We start from the raw sequence: 16,519 nt of genomic DNA, 5'->3' as shown, positions 1-16,519 counted from the left end.
GTTACCATATTGTCCTTGGCTTGCAGTAAGCATTCTTCTTTGATAGCTCATTTAGATAAAGAGACATTTTAAATTAAAATCTTGCTTTCCAATCATCAAACATTTAAAAATGAAACACATTTTATCTTCTAAATGACTGTCACTTTTTATCTTTTAAGTGCAAATTTTCTGTGAGATATCTCAGTATCATGGACTGCTTTACTGTGAATTACAAGAGTTCTGCTGCAGCAGAGAATCCTGGTAGCAGTCAGTGCTCATTGATGAATACTGAGCCACTGATGCAGCAGGCAGAGAAGGCTGCAAGGATCAGGTTCCTTCTGTCTTCAGTTTTCAAGCTAAGTGATGCATCTGAAAGATTCTTTTTGGGGCTTCCTGCTTTTAAACATTGTGTTTCTCTACAGAAACAGAAGTAATTGAATCCTAGAACACTTACTTAAAAAAAAAAATCTAATATGCATTTCAAATGCAATAATTTTTCCCTGGTGGAAGAGGAACACTTCATCTTCTCCCCATCTGATCTGACAGAGTTCATTAGGGACTGTAGATTCATTTCAATTAGATTATTGGATTGTACAGTTACCCAAAAGCATAGGCATTTCAGAGTTCCAGGATGTTACTTGAAGTTCTGATATGAAACATTGTCTCTAAGCCAGGCAAGACAGAGTTGATGTCTAACTTCTATCAATCTGTTTTGTTTTCTGGATGATTTAAAATTTAGGAATGCTGCAGGGCTGTAATGGTATCATGGTGATGGGAGAGCGGTGACAAGTCTGGGACTATTTTTTTCCTATCTGCAGTCTCTCTGGCAGTGAGTATTGTTCTGGAATGAGCATTGTTCTGGCATTTCAGTAATTACCAGACCTGTTTCAGTAAATCTGTAGCAAGGGTATAAAGGGGAAAGACAGTAAGAGACCATCTGGGATTGCTTCTCTGTTCAATAAGGGAGACAGTTTTGCTGGAACCCCCTCAAACCCTTCAAGCAAGTTTCATTTACTGGAGTAATCTTCACTGTTTCTTCCTTTGATGTGAGGTTCAACACTGAAATACCAAAGCTGAGGCATCGTGTTGGCTTGGGTGGGGTGAAGATGAAAGGTCCCTGTTAGGGTTTTGTCTAGGCTGCTGGTTTTGTTCCTGTTGGCATCTTCCCAGTCCCACTGTTCTCTTGCAGGACTTCAGGTGCCAGCAGAGTGGACACAGGTGAGATTTGTTCAAGGCCCTGGTTTAGCTTTGCAGGCAGCAAGGGAAAGGTCAGGAGCTGTACATCTGACTTGTTCTCTTATAGTAGAAGTCTGCTAATGCCATAAGTTAGATAATGAGCAAGAGCAAATATTTATTTGCCATTTACCCTTTTGGTAGTCCCACCAAATGTCATGTTAGAGTTCCAGTTATTGCATTTGTAGACAAATCCAAATACTTGGTAGTTGTGTTTATTCAATGTATAGGCTTGTTTAGACTGTAGAGCTTTTACTGAGTTCTGCTGTGAGTCACGAATCAAATATTTGTAGATTTTGTAATGGTACTTACGATTAGATGAACACTATTAATCAGTTAGTATGAGCTAATTGACCTGGAGGATTAACATACCTAAATAAAAAGCTATTTCAACATACCAATGCATACCCAAGCACAGTAACTGTAATCCCAATGTCTCATTTCCTGCAGGAGAGGGGTAATAAATAAAAATATTTTATCAACATCTTCCAACATCTGCTCACAAAGTACTAATATGTTTTCATTGTAACAGGGAGCTAAAAAGTACAAGTAAGAATAACTCATGTAGGAAACTTAAACTATCCTTTTTTACTGATTTATTTTTTCTGCACTTGCTGCAAAAAACATATAATTTATTTCCCCAAGTCATTCAGTGGAAGCCTTGCCCTTCTGTACATGGCTGTCATGTGCCTGAGGTCTTTGCCCTGGTTGCACACAGCTCAGGATGTAGGAGGAGTAGCAGTAAGGCAAAGACTGCTCTTTGTTTGCCAGATCTGAGGATAAAGCATTATTAGGTGAGGTCCAAGGATTAGTAAATTTGGACCAGCTTACTGCACTACAGAGCTCTTTGAAGGGATCTGTTTCAGACATAGCATCCTGTAATGAAATACAGGAATATGCAAAATGACAAGCCTTAAAGATGTAAAAATAAAGACAGATTATGAAGTTATTTCCTTTCTAAAGACAAGATTTCCTACTTTCCATTTCTTAGAAGGCACAAGTATTTATCTGAGACAGACTGCACACTTACCATCCTTTCCACAATTATGATCTTTGGTCCAAGTTGTTTGTGAATTGCAAAAATATGGATAAGTCTTAGTGTAAACACCATAAAATCAATGGCGAGTATTGTACGGCCAGCTTGGAAAGTTGAGTTCAGCATCCTGCAGAACACATGGAATGAAACATCAGCTCTCAGCAAGCACTGCTAATGTCTGCACAGTGATAAGAAATAACCAAAACATGAAGGAACACTCTTTTCTCTTGGTGTCAATGAGATTTGTTAACAAATTAAAAAAGGTACCTTGAGTAAAAGGGATTTTCGAAAACAAACAAAAGCAGGACTTTTCGGTACATGTCTTTGAATATATCAATATATATTTTTGTTATCTCTGGAACAACTTCCATGATTTCCACAGGATTTTAGAGGCTCCTGCTGTGGAAACATATCTCAAAGCTTGTAAAAATGAATGTTAGAGCCTGTCCTCTCATACACATGAGAGTCAGCTGATGTATGTAGCCCTTGGTACTGATGCTCGCTGCTTCACATGGAACAAAGAAATATATACCTGCAGGTTACTCCAATTATGAAGAGAAAGATGGTCACCATATCACATTTATTCCAGTTGTCTTCCACATACAGTTTAAATTTTTTCATTAAATTTGTGTCTTCATCTGTATAGAAACTCTGAAAAAGAGAAATAACCATTGGTATTGATCTCTTCCCACTTTCACTATTTCCTGCTGAGTTTTAACATAATACCTGCTGCTTTTTCTCTTTGGTTGCAAAGAGCAAAAACAAATTCTAAGTGTAATAAGGAAAAAAAAAAAGCCCTGTTAAACAAAGCAGCTTCCAGTCAGAATTCAGTTTCTAGGCACTGCTAGCTAAACAGTATGAACAGATTTGGCATTTGTGTACTGGAATTGTCAGTGAAGGTACATTTGATTATCTAGACAAGGAGCTGGCTTTCTTAATTGGGTTTTAACCTGGCAGTCTTCATGTTTTACAGGTTTATAATCTAATGTTCTTTGATCTAGATATATTCCATGTTCTCCTCTGGTTATGGCCTTGCTGCATAATTTCAAATAAATTTTGACAAACTTTCCTGTCTCTTTTGCTTAAATAATGAACACCTACCGGTTCTTCCAGAGTAAATGATAGTAACTGCTCTTTTTTTGTGTCTAAAGAGAAGAGCTTTATGCACCCACAGTTGGCAACACTTGCACCACTGTTATTATTTCAGTTTTTAAACTGAGGACATTCCAAAACCAGTAACAGGAGACTAATGGAGAAGGGCTTTTGGAGGTTGGTGGTTATGTTTGGTTGGGGTTTTTTTTTAAGAAAAACAAACCCAAAAGAGATCTGCTAATATTTTGAGTTGGAAAGTATTTTAAGAAAAGCCACAAATAATCTGAATTCATTTACTTGTGATTTTTTTAAACAGTCCCCAGCGGGGAAGAATCTCCTAAAAAGATGTAAAGCTGTCTACTGTGTTTCCAGGTGTAGAATATAACTTCCAACTTATATTATTTGTGGTAAGAGGACCTAGTTCTGGAGAAAGAAATCAGAGAGGGACTTCACAAAATGAAAAATATCTGAATGCTGGCAGCCCACTTGGCTTGGCTAAGGCTGCAGTAGGATGGAAAACCAAGTAGAGCTGTAGGTTTGTATGGTGGAGGAAGAGCTTGTTCTGGGAGAGAGAGGTGAAATGTTTAGGGTAAGGTAAGTTCTGTATTGTGCACCTGACACTTGCAATCTCCAAGCCTGTACAGTGATAGTGAATCTGTTGAAAATGCTGCTGCAGGTTTTACTGTGTTGTTACTAAGGTGACACAGGTTACTCACCTGTCGGATCTCTTCCAAGACAAGGGTAAACACCCAGAAGTAGAGTACAATTTCTTTAACAGATGGACCCTGAGGTGGGGGTGGTTTAAAGTCCAGTAAAAGGACATAAGTAAACAGAAAGAGAAAAGCAAAGTACATTATAACATTCCCCATAAACACAGTTACAGGGGCACTCCAGAATTTTCTCCACTGGGTAAACATGAATGTCGCCCATGCTGTGTTTGCAGAAGGGTTCTGTTTTTCCAATGTGTCATTTCCTCTGCAAACCAAAAAGAATACATACTTGGTGACAATCTCCTAAAATTAGTTCATGGGAATAGGCTCAATATTATTCTATATAAAGCTTCTTGTAAGATAGCAAGAGGCAGATGCTGGGGCTGGCCAAGGGAAGGCTGTAGAAGTCAGAGCAATCACATTACCATAGCAGAAATAGTTGAAATCCAAAAGAAGGTTTTGAAAAATAAAGTCACATCAGAAGTATGTGCACATTTTTGTTATTTCAGTTTAGTTGTATTAATTTTATTTGTTGACTTCCTTGTGTTCCTGCATGGAGTGCAAATGCACAAGGACAGGGGGAAGGGTAATTGCTCTTTATAAACCGAAATAATAGGAAAGAAAAGAAAATGGCCAATGAATTTCTGTGAGTCAGTTCTTAATTATTTTGGCTCTAAAATTTTCTTACATTTTTTGCCAGTGGAAGTTCTTGTTGTTGCTGTGACTTTAAACTTCTGGCCCAGTCTCTAAGCGCTGGCTCATAGTAAGCCTGTGTTTCTTGACTATCCTTGCTGGAATCTGATAGACCTACTGAAGAATGCCTTGCTCCTTTGCAGAACTGGCATCTTGCCCTTTGTGGTTAAATTAGAGTAAGTTGCAAAAAAAACAATATAGAAGCCTTTTAGCAAAAAGAGTTGACCTCATAAATTATGTATTAAGGTTGCCTTTGAGTGTGGTGGAATGACGCAAGTATTTTGGTAACTGAAGGGAAATTTGACCTGTACATCTACAGCTGTTTTGCTGTGTTTTGGAACATGAAGTGGTATCTATTGACAATGGAAATTATCCTGTGAAGAAAATGCAAGTTTGATAGCAATTTGATCTTTGTGTGAGGATTTGTTTCCACATAAAATGCTCTCCTGTGTAAGCTAGGGATGTTATCAGACCTTTAATTTTGTGATTCTTACTCTGAGAAGTTTGATCTCCAACAAAGGATATGCACACTAGGGTATGTTTTCAATTTCACCTCACAGAAAATAAACAATGACTCTTCACTGGTTTTTAATTTCCTCTGACGATCTTGCTAATTATTAAATACATTTGTTACAAGGAAAAAGTTCTCTCTGTGGCCAGTCTTTTCTATATACCTGATTCTGTACTGCCTCTCAATTTATGACATCAGGAGATACATTCCCATGGTAACAGGCTAATATCATAAACAGATAATTGCAGCTTTACTGTAAGATGCTGAAATAGATCTGGGAGGGAAAGAGCCTCTTTGTTAAAATAAATTGCTAGGATAATAGCAATTGGAACATGGAATGTAATGACCAAACCATGCTGCACTCAGGATGTAGAAGTGCTTTATGATATTGCTTACAAATGGCTCCCAAGAGGCAGGTGCTTTTACACCTATTTTATAGATTAGGGAGGGAGAGAGAAGAACTAATGATTTTCTCCAGTATACCAGCAGTTAAATGCCAGAGGTAAAAATAGAACCTAATAACTGACTTGGTGCAGGACTTCATACTGAAGCTGATGCTTCCTATCTACTGTTCACATATTTCTGGAGTTCCCTTTAAATCATGGAAAAGCTAAGTGGCAATTTAGCACTATTTACCTATTTAGAGGACTTTGTGCTTATCAAAATCTTTATACTGACTTAAGTCCTTGTGGTCTCCCAGGTTTTGGTGATGAGTGTGTTGTAGAGGTATAGGGGGGACTCTGTTCTGAATCAAAGGTCTATGACTGACCACAAGGAACTGACAAAACCTTTGTGCTCAGTTACCCATTCGTGTCATGCTCCCTCTAACTCATAAGGTTCCTCAGGGCTCATCTGTTAAAATATAGATTAAGACCGTGAGAAGCTGACTCAATTACCAGTTTCCCTGGTACTGATGGATGCAAGCACACCTTTGTAAGAAAGTACACAGGGATGTAAGGTTTTGCTGAGAACCTTCTTTCTGCTTAGCTCAGTAATCTGATAACTTCCTAAAATCCATTGTGTATTGGTCATCATGAGCTGATGGGAATGTCAGGAAATGCTATTTGATTCCCAAGTCAATTCTTTGTTCTGTAGAAATTACCTGCTCAGAAAAAGTAAACTGGTGTCTCCTTAAAGCAGTGCTGTATCTCTGCTTATTTTCTGTATTCATTTAGAGAGCAACAACAGCAGTAATCGAAGGGCACAGCACTTCCTGAGGAGTAATGACTTCCTTGGCCCTTCAGCTGCTCCTTAGATCATTAACTGGTTGCTAATCCACAAGTAACGTCCTGTTCTTTGACTGCTGTCATAAGTTGCATTGGCTGATGGTTTTAAACTTACCTGTCTTCTTCCTTGGAGAAAAACGGAGTCCTCTCTGAATCCAAACTGTCCAGCTCTCTAAATGACTCTGGCTCATTCTTCGATTGGTTTTCCTCACTGTAAGGAAACAGGCTCATTAGTTAAAAGATGATGCTTAGGCATTTTTCACTGCTGAACTGACATTGATACAGAACTGCTAGCATGTGCTTATCTTGGGTCTGCTCTGTTGGGGAGCTGTTAAAAAGGGCATAAACTTTGCCTTTACAAATTCTGTTTACTTTTAAGGAGGAGGCTGAACTCACCCACAAGATTCAGAGAAGTGATAATTGGCGTGCTTCACAAAAATGGAACAGGATTCTCAGTTTCCTCAAACTAGTAATGATTTGAGCAGAAATAAACCCCTCAGTCAATCTTATAAGAGAATTGCTCAATGTTCCATTCCTAATTACTCTTAGTAGCAATTAAGAGGAGAAATGCCAGAAGCAGTAGGAGACATGTGGCAGTTCTTGCATTTCCAAAGAAAGGAGGCAAAAAAAAGGAAATTTGGAAAGGATTGCTTTGATTATAAATAATCATTTAAACCTTTGAGTGAAAAATTTGCCAAAATATCACATTAAATAAATTTGTAAATCTGGCAGCCAGAAGGTCATCTTTAGTGATACTGGCAGAAGGCAAATCTTATGTCGGCATTGCCAAACAAGTTTTCCTCTTGCTTTTTGTGTAGTTTAAGAATTAAGAAACATGTATTTCATAATAACGTGTCATTTCATATTGCCAGTTCTTATGATTTGTATATGATTCTCTGGATGTTATAAGGGTTTCCTAAAGTTTCAGATCCTCAGTTTTTATGACCATCTGATCAGCATGGCTGCTCTTTTTTTCTTTTCTGTTTATTTTATTTAGTTGGCTGGCTTTTGTGGTGTGGGGTTTTATGTTTTGCCTTGTTGGGATTTATAGTACATGGACTGTTTTTTTCAAGAAAACCCAAGATTGTAAGGCACTGAATTAAAAAATCTTAATTGATTTTGATTGACTGATAATTTAATGTCAGTCCTGTGTTTTTAAGCTTGACTTGTGGTTATTAAGGCTTGTGGCTGATAACACTGCTTTGTGACGGCTGTTTTCCTTGAATAAGATACTGAGGTTTGAGCCAGGCATCTCCAAATCTAGAAACAAATGGTGCTACAGCTGCAGATATTCTACACATTGCTGTGTAGAATCTGGAGCTGACAGAATTCCAACAGGCTTCCCTGTGGGCTGTGCAAAATAGAATGATCTCTCTGAAACCATGACATTGGTCTTTTAAGTATGTCAACAGGCACAGGACACATGAATCACTCAGCCCTGTAGAAAACTGATGTGGTTAGGTGATATTAGGTGCTGTTACTGTATTAATCACTTCAGGGAGAAAATTTGAGTCTGGATATTTTTTTTAAGGATTATTTTTAATTACTTACTTATTTATCTCCTGCACTCAAATAGCTATATTTATACCTGAATGATATTAAATTTGTGTAGATTAGGAAAGGACACCAGAATGCACAGATTAACTTGAGGATCTGTGTGCTTGTAGACATGTCTCCCCACCATATTTTTGTCAGGAAGGCCTGAAAGTGAAGAAAAGAAGATGCTTCAATATCAGAAAAAGATACTTGCAGATGAAGTTACACCTATGTTCAGTGACTCCTAAGACAGTGAATGCTCTGAAAACCTCACAGTTTCAGAGCAAACAGGTTCTCTGTGTGTCCTTCTGCAGATGTTGAATATGCAAAGAGTTATTTGGAGACCAGTGGAAAGAACAGCCAAATGGAATTAAACAACATCTGCAGTACTAAGGAAGCCCAAGTCAGGCACTGGGAGATAAAAGCAGCATCACTCTTAATTTAGCTTTGTCTATGCAGAGAGAAGTCAGGTCGTGAGAGCAAAGCTGAATAGTAATTTAATTTCACTTTTATCCGTGAGCTCTCTCTTGAATCTGAACAAGGAGTTACCTCACATCTTGGAGCAGCTTCATTATGCCCCAGGCAGATTTACAGTGCTTTTCTGATGCTTCTCTGTGAGCAAGGAAGGAATAAAAAGCAAAAAGCACACGATGGATTAAGGGCTAAACCTTCTTCTCAGCACACTGGTCTGTGTGCCAGCTGGATGAGAGGGTGGGGAAAGGGGAATTGTGCTGCTTTGGCAAGGCCATGGTATAATGTCCTCTTTGTCTGTTACTAGGGGGAGAGAAGAGTCCCTTCTCCCAAGAATGTTTCATAGGGGAGTATATTCACTGGGGTTGTTCAGGTCCTGTGCTGTCCTCTCCTGTGTCCAGCTTAAGGCCCTGGGGCATGTAAAACTTACCTGGACACCATCATGTGCAAAGAAAGACTTTGCATCTGCCTCTGTAGCCAGCTGAAGGCATGTGGTTTTGCTCCAGTACTGATTTTTCCTCACCAACAGAGCAAATGCTCTCTCCTCGCTGTTGTGGTAGCATTCATTAAACAGTTCTGCCGTATGAAGGAAACATAGACAAAAAATAAAAAATGTATCTCTTGGGTGATCCTCTTACACCTTGAAGGATGAGCTGTCATGCTGTCCTCATTCTCCTGAACAGACTAAAGAAGACAAGCAGCTGAGCTTTGTCTTGTAGACAACAAATCCTTCATTTTAAGACCGAGCTACTTGACATAAAATAATATTAGACTTGGAGGAGTGTTATGGCATAGTTGTTTCCTGAGAAACTGGTCCTGGAGCTTAGAAACCAGGATAAATTTAAACAGTCAAAAAAAAAAAACATAAAAAAAATCAAGATCTTCTCCTTAGACAAGATCTGACTTCTTGTGTTTGTTCCATTTTACTGATTGACTTGATTATCTCATTACCTTTCCTAAGCCAGCCTCCACCTTGTTACACTGTGAGGCTGGGCAAAAAGATCAAGGGCACTTAAAATGATATAGACATCTTTTCTAGTTGATGGGGTATTTATCATTCTTAAAGAAAGTTTGCTTTGCATAATCCAGGCCAGAAATTAAAACTGAGCATCTGATCTAATACTTATCTAAGCCAAGAAGCAGAAGTTCTATGCATTGGATTAGGCCCCATAATTCCATAACTAAATTACTTGAGCCCTGTGATTATATGAGAAAGGGATTTTTAATTTTTGTGAATAACAATGGCCCAGTGAGAAGAAGGGAGAATGTGATCTGTGTGCCAATAATGTAGCAATGACTGCTTGAGCCTTCAGCTGCTTGATGAACTATCTCAAAGGGAGAGGAGCCTCTGTGTTTGTTTCCATGTGGGGCGTACTTTAAAGCCCTCTCCTCACAGCGGTGAAGGTATGGATTGGACTGAAGTCAGATCAGCAGAGAAGCTTGTGTGCACACATCTGTTTCTAAAGCAAGCAGAGGGGAGAGGGCTCAGCATTCCAGCATTGCAGATGCCTGGATCTGACTGCTGTAGGGAGGGGCATCTTGTCTGCTGCGAAACTAGCCTGAGCCTCACTGCAGTTTGCAGTGCACTTGGCCCTCTTCTGGGTGAGGTAATCCTAAATTATTTTTAGCTGCAATGACAAAACTTAAAACTTGTTGCTCTAGTGGCCCTTACAGAGCAAGCTTGATATTGCAGGAAGAGCAGACTGCTGTGAGGCTGGAGGTGTTTTGGTTATTCTACTTTCCACATCGCTGTAACACGCCTTGTAGTAAGATCAGACAATTAAAATACCAACAAGCAGCAGGAGAGTATCCGTGCATCCCAGCGGGCCTGTCTTGCGACAGAGATTTTTCCAAAATGAGCGAGTTTTAAGTCTTTCCTCTGCATCTGAATGTTTGGGACTGCCTGTGCTGCAAGGCTGTTAAATTATTCATGACAGTTGACCTTTTACAACTGAAACAGGTTTGTTTTTTTTTTTTTTTTTGTCACTTCCTTGCCTTCCAATGGCAGTTCCTTCTTAAATTTTCAATGCCATTCAAAAAGTGCCATTACTTACCAACAGCGAGCTGCTCATACTTGGCCTCTTTCATTATGCAGGCTGCTTTGGTCTCCGTCTCCAGGCGGGACATCTCTTTAAGGATCTTGCAGGCTGCCAGAGCTGAAGATACACCCTCCTGACCCTGTGCAATTGAAAGGGACGCTGCTGTCACCCTCCAGTGGAGAGCATTTCTGAACAGGGAAGACCTCCACTGTGCAACACATCCAACAGCAAAAAGTTCATGCCTTTCAAGGAAAATCTCCCCTCCAATCCAGATTTGAAAGTGGAAAATGCTGATCAAAATGACAGTTTTGATGGTATTTGAGAATTAAAACCACATATTGTGGCTGCCCCATCCCTTGCAGTGTTCGAGGCCAGGCTGGACGGGGCATTGAGCAAACCAGTCTAGTGGGAGGTGTCCCTGCCCCTTGCTCCGGGGTTGGAGCTGGATGATCTTTAAGGTCACTCCCAACCCAAACTATTCACGATGTTCTTTCTTGTGCCTTGTAAGCCTGGAGGCTTCAGGGTCCAGGCTCTTAGAGGGACCTGATTAGCGATAGCAATCAACGACTGAAAGGCGAATAAGGCGCTCTGGAAACAGCAGCACATCCTCACTGTGTCCCCATCCCTCCAGCGGGGCTGTGCCGTGCCGGAGCTGTCGCCGACCGGAGGGAGCACGGCTGGCAGAGGCAGGCCCGTGGCACGGAGCAGGGCTGTGCCGTGTGCCCGGGGAGCACCATGGCCCTGCGAGGAGCCGATGTGTCCGCACGCACACCGCCCGTGCTGCGCCCCTCGCTCCCCGCGGGCCAGACGCCCCCCTCGGGAAGGTCAGCGATGGCGGGAGAGCTCTCCCTCTCTCTCTGTGGGGGCAGGGAGGCTCCCAGATGTGCGGGACAGGGCTGCGTGGTGAAACAGGGGCCGATTATGCCCGCTCGAAGCTCAGCCTTGGAGCATGCTGCTGGCCGCACATGCAGCACGTCAGCGAAGGAGGCCTCCTTGCCCCGTCCGCCCTCCCGGCACGCTCGGGGCCGAACAATGGCCCATTGTCCGAGGCACGAAACCTGCTCCTGGCAGCCGGGAGCGGAGCTGCAGCCCGGCCTGATTGACTCCTGCTCTCCCCGCGGGCAGCAGCCACGCCGAGATGAAAAGCCCCATAAATGCCACCTCTGGTGTTGTGGAAACAAACCTATCTGTCACCCGAGCTGCAAGGCCGAGCAAAAACAAACCAGCTCGTAAACATGAAATATGCCAACGCTTCTACCTGAAGCAGCTACAGCTCCGTGCTTACCATAGCCCAGAAATAGTTTGCCATCTTGTGCCGGTTTTGAAGTACTGCCCATACAAACAAATCCCTCCAAGGATTCTCGCTTTTCTGGTTCATATCCAAGGGGCCAGGTAATCGCTTTGGGTTCGTTTTGTCCTGAAATATGGTTTGCAGAATTTAAAACCTGATTTGCAGTCTCACTCGGCGCAAATGACATGATCCAAGATGCTCCCAGCCTCGCTCACTACTTCCCGTTTCTTAGACCTCTCAGTAATTAGCAATTAGCTCGCTCTGTACTGAGTTAAAGGATCCTTGTGTCCCCGATATAACCCAATATGTGTGAGAACATTCTGGATGAAATGGTTGAAGCCAATGCTAAAGTTTTCAGTGACGTTATTAAGACCGGGGTTTCACCACTGGTGTGTAATATCAGACACGGCAAACCTGTGATTAACTAATCTGGGCTTGCCTTCAATTATATCAGGCTCTGCTCGCCTGCCACAGAGGACACGGCTTCAGAGAAAAGGGAACAAAAGGCATTTTATTTCACCAGAAATAAATCTCGCCAAGGCTCCGTACGGGACAAGAATAGAGTACATCAATACCCCTTTTTAGTCTTCCCTTTGAGAAACCTTTCCCTCATGCAGAGAGCAGTTTAAGTAGAACACTGCTTATTCCTTTAGCACTTGATAAAAAACTTACCTAGAGGAAGTGTAGCCACTTAGGTCAAGTTGTGAATTTTAAATATATTGAAAAACTACCTTTTTTTATTTATTGTGTTAGTTAGAAGCAGGCAGGATGTATTTATTTTTAATTAAACAGGTTTTTGTGAGAATATATTTTTTAGTAGTTTAAATTACGGCATTCTGTTCAAATTTATTTTAATGGCGCTTTTGGGGGATATTGAGGGGGGCTGCTTCTTCAGTTTGTAGTGAGCTATTGAATCAGCTAAATTGCATTGAAAGCCTTGCAGGAGACAAAGATATCCCAAAAGTCTCATCTGTGTCTGTAACTAGTTCTTAACTTGAAAAAAGACACACAATTTGGCAGCAGTGATGCTGATATCCCAGTACTGTGATGCTCTTTCTGTTGCCAATGATAATGGGATTCAGCGATGGGAAGAAGCTTTAAAAGGGAAAAAGCTAGTAGGCAGCAGGAGCTGGTGTCTGAATTGGGCCTTATCTACAGCAGTGAGCCTTAACTCACTTGCTGCCAAATGCCAGTGAGGCTTTAGAGGCAAATTTTTATTTCTGGCAAATTTGTAATCTGGAGTATGCTTAGTGACTTCAGAGGTGAAATGAATAAGAGGTATTGTCTCAAGTTGTTCATCCTTGTGAATGAAAAAACCCTGAGTAGATTCAAACTTAATTTTTCATACTATCAATTAATTTAGCTAGGCTTTATCCAAGCAAAAGTGATTTAAGGTCTCAAATAAAATGATTTTTTTAAAATTAGTTTCTAGTTTTAACAATTTTTAGGTGTAATTAGAACTTGGCAAATACCAAAAGGCTTAATTGTTTAGTTTGTCTGAAACTGAACCTTAATGAAATTTCTTTATACATCCTTGTTTTGAAACCTTGCACCCAAATTTATATTCAATGCTTTTGAAAGCACTTTGGTACTTAGGCATTTTAATGTTAAATACACTGCCAAAATGTAAAAATGATGATGCATCTATTGCACAGCTATGGATTATAGACATTCCACACTATAACATAGTGTGGATTATAGACATTCCATCACATATTGTCCTTGTCATATGGTGGCCAGCACACTTGCCAGGGCCACGTCACACAGTTGTTCCTATTTCTTGTTCTGTGTTCTGGCACTCCATAAAAAGACTAAAATGATCTCAAGGCAAAAATCAAATACTGGATGTTACTGAATATCAATATCTGAGTACAGTTCACTTGTACAGAGTATAAATCTGAGAATAGTTTCGTGTACAAAGATGACCATTTTCAGACATGGGATTGAAAATCTCCATTGGCTGCTTTTCTTTCTGCTAGAAAAAATCGCCTTTCCAGTACTACTTGAAGTTCTGTATGAGAAAAGCAGACCACTATTTTTATGTCTAATTACTCCTTAGTAAATGTCAATCTTATTTGTATTCCCCATACATCTTTAACTAAAGCTGTTCCCTGCCCCACCCCAAAGGCTAGACTTAGTTCAAATAGTACAAATTCTGCATTGGAGGGGAGCAGAACTATGATGCAAAGTTGTGACTCACACATTTCTTCTTGCCTCCGTGTCTGAGGTCTTGATAGAAACCTTTGCATGCATCATGAAGAAAATCCTTGAGAACTCTAGAGACCTCACCAAGAGTGAAGAGGGGGCAGATCTCCTTCTGCTCGTTTTGCTGCTGACCAGTGGGCCCTGCCAAGGTCAGTTTGCTTTCCTCATGTTTCTTCAGGAGAAGTTCATAGAGGAGACATTTCTGAGAAATGGAGCAGTAGAGTCTCTGCAGACGACTGTAGGTCAGGAATTCATATATGTTAGCCCCATTGTCAATAAATAACTTTACGAATTCTGGTTTGTTGTTGACCAGAGCATCCATCATCACTTCCTCCAGGTCACAGGACTAGATTAATGGGGGAAAAAAAATTATATATATATATATATATATATATAAATTGGGGGGGGGAGGGTAATCATGGATGGATGATGAGAAGGGTAAAATTTAACATGAAGATTCTGCACATTTTGTCTTCCACCAGTCAACAGTGAGTACAATGAGAAAGAGGTGGAACTCTCTTCATTTTTCTCTGGCAAAATGTTTGTACCAGCATTAATATTAAAGCATCAACATAAATTGCATGTTGTAGGACTTGATATGAGACTGTATAAACACTGGGTGTTTATACAGCAGTTGAAAACAGTGGCATTTTTCATGCCACCTTCTGACAGCAATATCAGCCTGCTTCTTGTGCTTTGTAAACTTAGGGTTGTTTGCTCTAAAGGTCTATGCAGAAGGGCAGAAAGTCTGTTGCTCTCAAGAAAGAGATGATGACCACTGAGTTACTCCTCTGTCTTTTGTCATTATCATATAGGGGGCCAGAAAGACAAACAACCTCAGGAAGCAAAATAGCCCTGCCCAATCTTTCAGTCGAGTGTGCAGATAGTGTTAAAAACTGAAGCCATCTTTTGGGATGTTCCAGTGTCCTGTACACATTGGAATATACACTGAGTGTCCTCTTAGGCAAAAAAACCCCTGGTACCTTCCACTCCACGTCACTATTGAATATTTCACTTTTAGCAATGTCGACCCTATTCCAGGCCACTGCCAGTTTCAGTTCATCCAGATATTCTTTAGCCTCTTGACTCTGACTTTTACAGGCTGGAAAAAAATAGGGAATGCAAATAAAGTCAGTACTTTATAGTTATGTTTAATTTTATATAGTATTGATACTTTGATTAGCAATGCAAGTTCTCCTTCAGCTATCACAGATCTGTGGGTTGCTTAACTAGAAACCCTTCACAGAAATGTTCTCCTAAATTAAGTAACATTAATATTAAAAAAAAATTTTTTTTCTAGATGAAACCTCTATTAAAACCATTAAGTTTAAACTCTGTTGGATATTTAGAGGGACACTGGCCTGCAGAAAGCAGGGGACAGGACTTGCTGTTGGTTTTGCCTTGTGTCAATTAGCACATCAGGAACAGAATGTCTTTTTCTTTTTTCCTCTCATGCTAAGTTTAAGCAAACACAAGCCATTAAGTTAACAGAAACTGAAATAATTGGTGGCACAAGTAATGTCTTCTTTCAGAAGATACCATGGGGATTTCTTATAGGAGAAATGGATTGTTTCTCAAACAAAGGGAGTTTTGATCTACTTGTGGGTTTTGGTTTCGTTTTCATGGAGGTTTTTTTTATGGTTTAATTGGAATAATATACTGCTCCAGTGTATTTCAGTTCTTTTATAGCCTCTGTTATAAAGAGAAGCAAATAGTGAAATAAAGGAGTAACTAAAATAGTACCATAAAATAGCATGAGATTAAAAACCAAACACTAGTTTAAAGGAAGATTAAAAGAGCTACAGTAACTGCCACAGTTAATTTGTCAATAAACAAATAAAAGAACAGTGTATCAGAAATGAAATCTGATCCAACAGTCAACTGAACTTGCCCTGGGAAAAGAGGAAATATATTTATGGCATAGAAATCAAATAAGATAAATGTTTGTTTATGTATCTTACCTTTTACTAAAGCTTTTAAAATGACTGTGTCTAGTTCTTCTGAACCATCTTGTTCAAAGTTGTGCAGAGTTAGAAGATGCTGGTGTGAAATAATATTTTGAATCTATTTGGAATAGAAACAAAAGTAATTTTAAACATTGTTCTTTGGATGTACATTAGTGCCCAAATGCCCAGGGGAGACCCAAACAGCATTTCCCAAAAACTTACGTTCTAATTGTAAAGCTGAGGTTTGGCAAGAAGGCCGATATTATTAGTTTCCCATATATAAATAACTCCTAAGGCAAAGAGGGAGTTACTGCCTTTTCCAAGTGACCTACCAGGATAGGAGGAACAGAACTTGGATATCCTGAGAATCAGAGCAGTGCTTTAATTAAAGATCCTTCCTTAACTTACAATCTCATTTGAGTCAAAGGCACATTATAGCTAGCATACCACTAGCTCCATTTTACTTCATCCTGCTTTGACATTTAAGTTTTGCTCTCTGAGTTGTTTATTTAAAAGCATAGTCTCTAACGCTTCTCGGAGTAAAAGTCCTC

The 16,519-nt window shown here is 40.1% G+C and overlaps 1 protein-coding gene across 1 annotated transcript in view; it reads right to left on the bottom strand.

Annotated features, from left to right (window-relative positions):
* The window catches only part of TRPM5 (transient receptor potential cation channel subfamily M member 5), a 35,912-nt gene that overhangs the window by 8,522 nt on the left and 10,871 nt on the right, over window positions 1-16,519 (bottom strand). Inside the window, exons 7-17 of the mRNA XM_066320881.1 lie at window positions 15,984-16,086; window positions 15,006-15,124; window positions 14,018-14,368; window positions 11,812-11,943; window positions 10,542-10,665; window positions 8,918-9,063; window positions 8,069-8,181; window positions 6,596-6,691; window positions 4,057-4,315; window positions 2,781-2,899; window positions 2,243-2,375 (exon numbers count right to left, since the gene is read on the bottom strand). Coding sequence (XP_066176978.1) covers window positions 2,243-2,375; window positions 2,781-2,899; window positions 4,057-4,315; window positions 6,596-6,691; window positions 8,069-8,181; window positions 8,918-9,063; window positions 10,542-10,665; window positions 11,812-11,943; window positions 14,018-14,368; window positions 15,006-15,124; window positions 15,984-16,086 — 1,695 coding nt within the window. The remainder of the gene's footprint in view (window positions 1-2,242; window positions 2,376-2,780; window positions 2,900-4,056; window positions 4,316-6,595; window positions 6,692-8,068; window positions 8,182-8,917; window positions 9,064-10,541; window positions 10,666-11,811; window positions 11,944-14,017; window positions 14,369-15,005; window positions 15,125-15,983; window positions 16,087-16,519) is intronic.

The sequence above is a fragment of the Sylvia atricapilla genome, chromosome 6 (assembly GCF_009819655.1).
Source record: "Sylvia atricapilla isolate bSylAtr1 chromosome 6, bSylAtr1.pri, whole genome shotgun sequence".
In the NCBI taxonomy this organism is placed as follows: Eukaryota; Metazoa; Chordata; class Aves; order Passeriformes; family Sylviidae; genus Sylvia; species Sylvia atricapilla.
The sequence above is the reverse complement of the archived record's forward strand: the minus strand, read 5'-3'. Positions and strand labels throughout refer to the sequence as shown.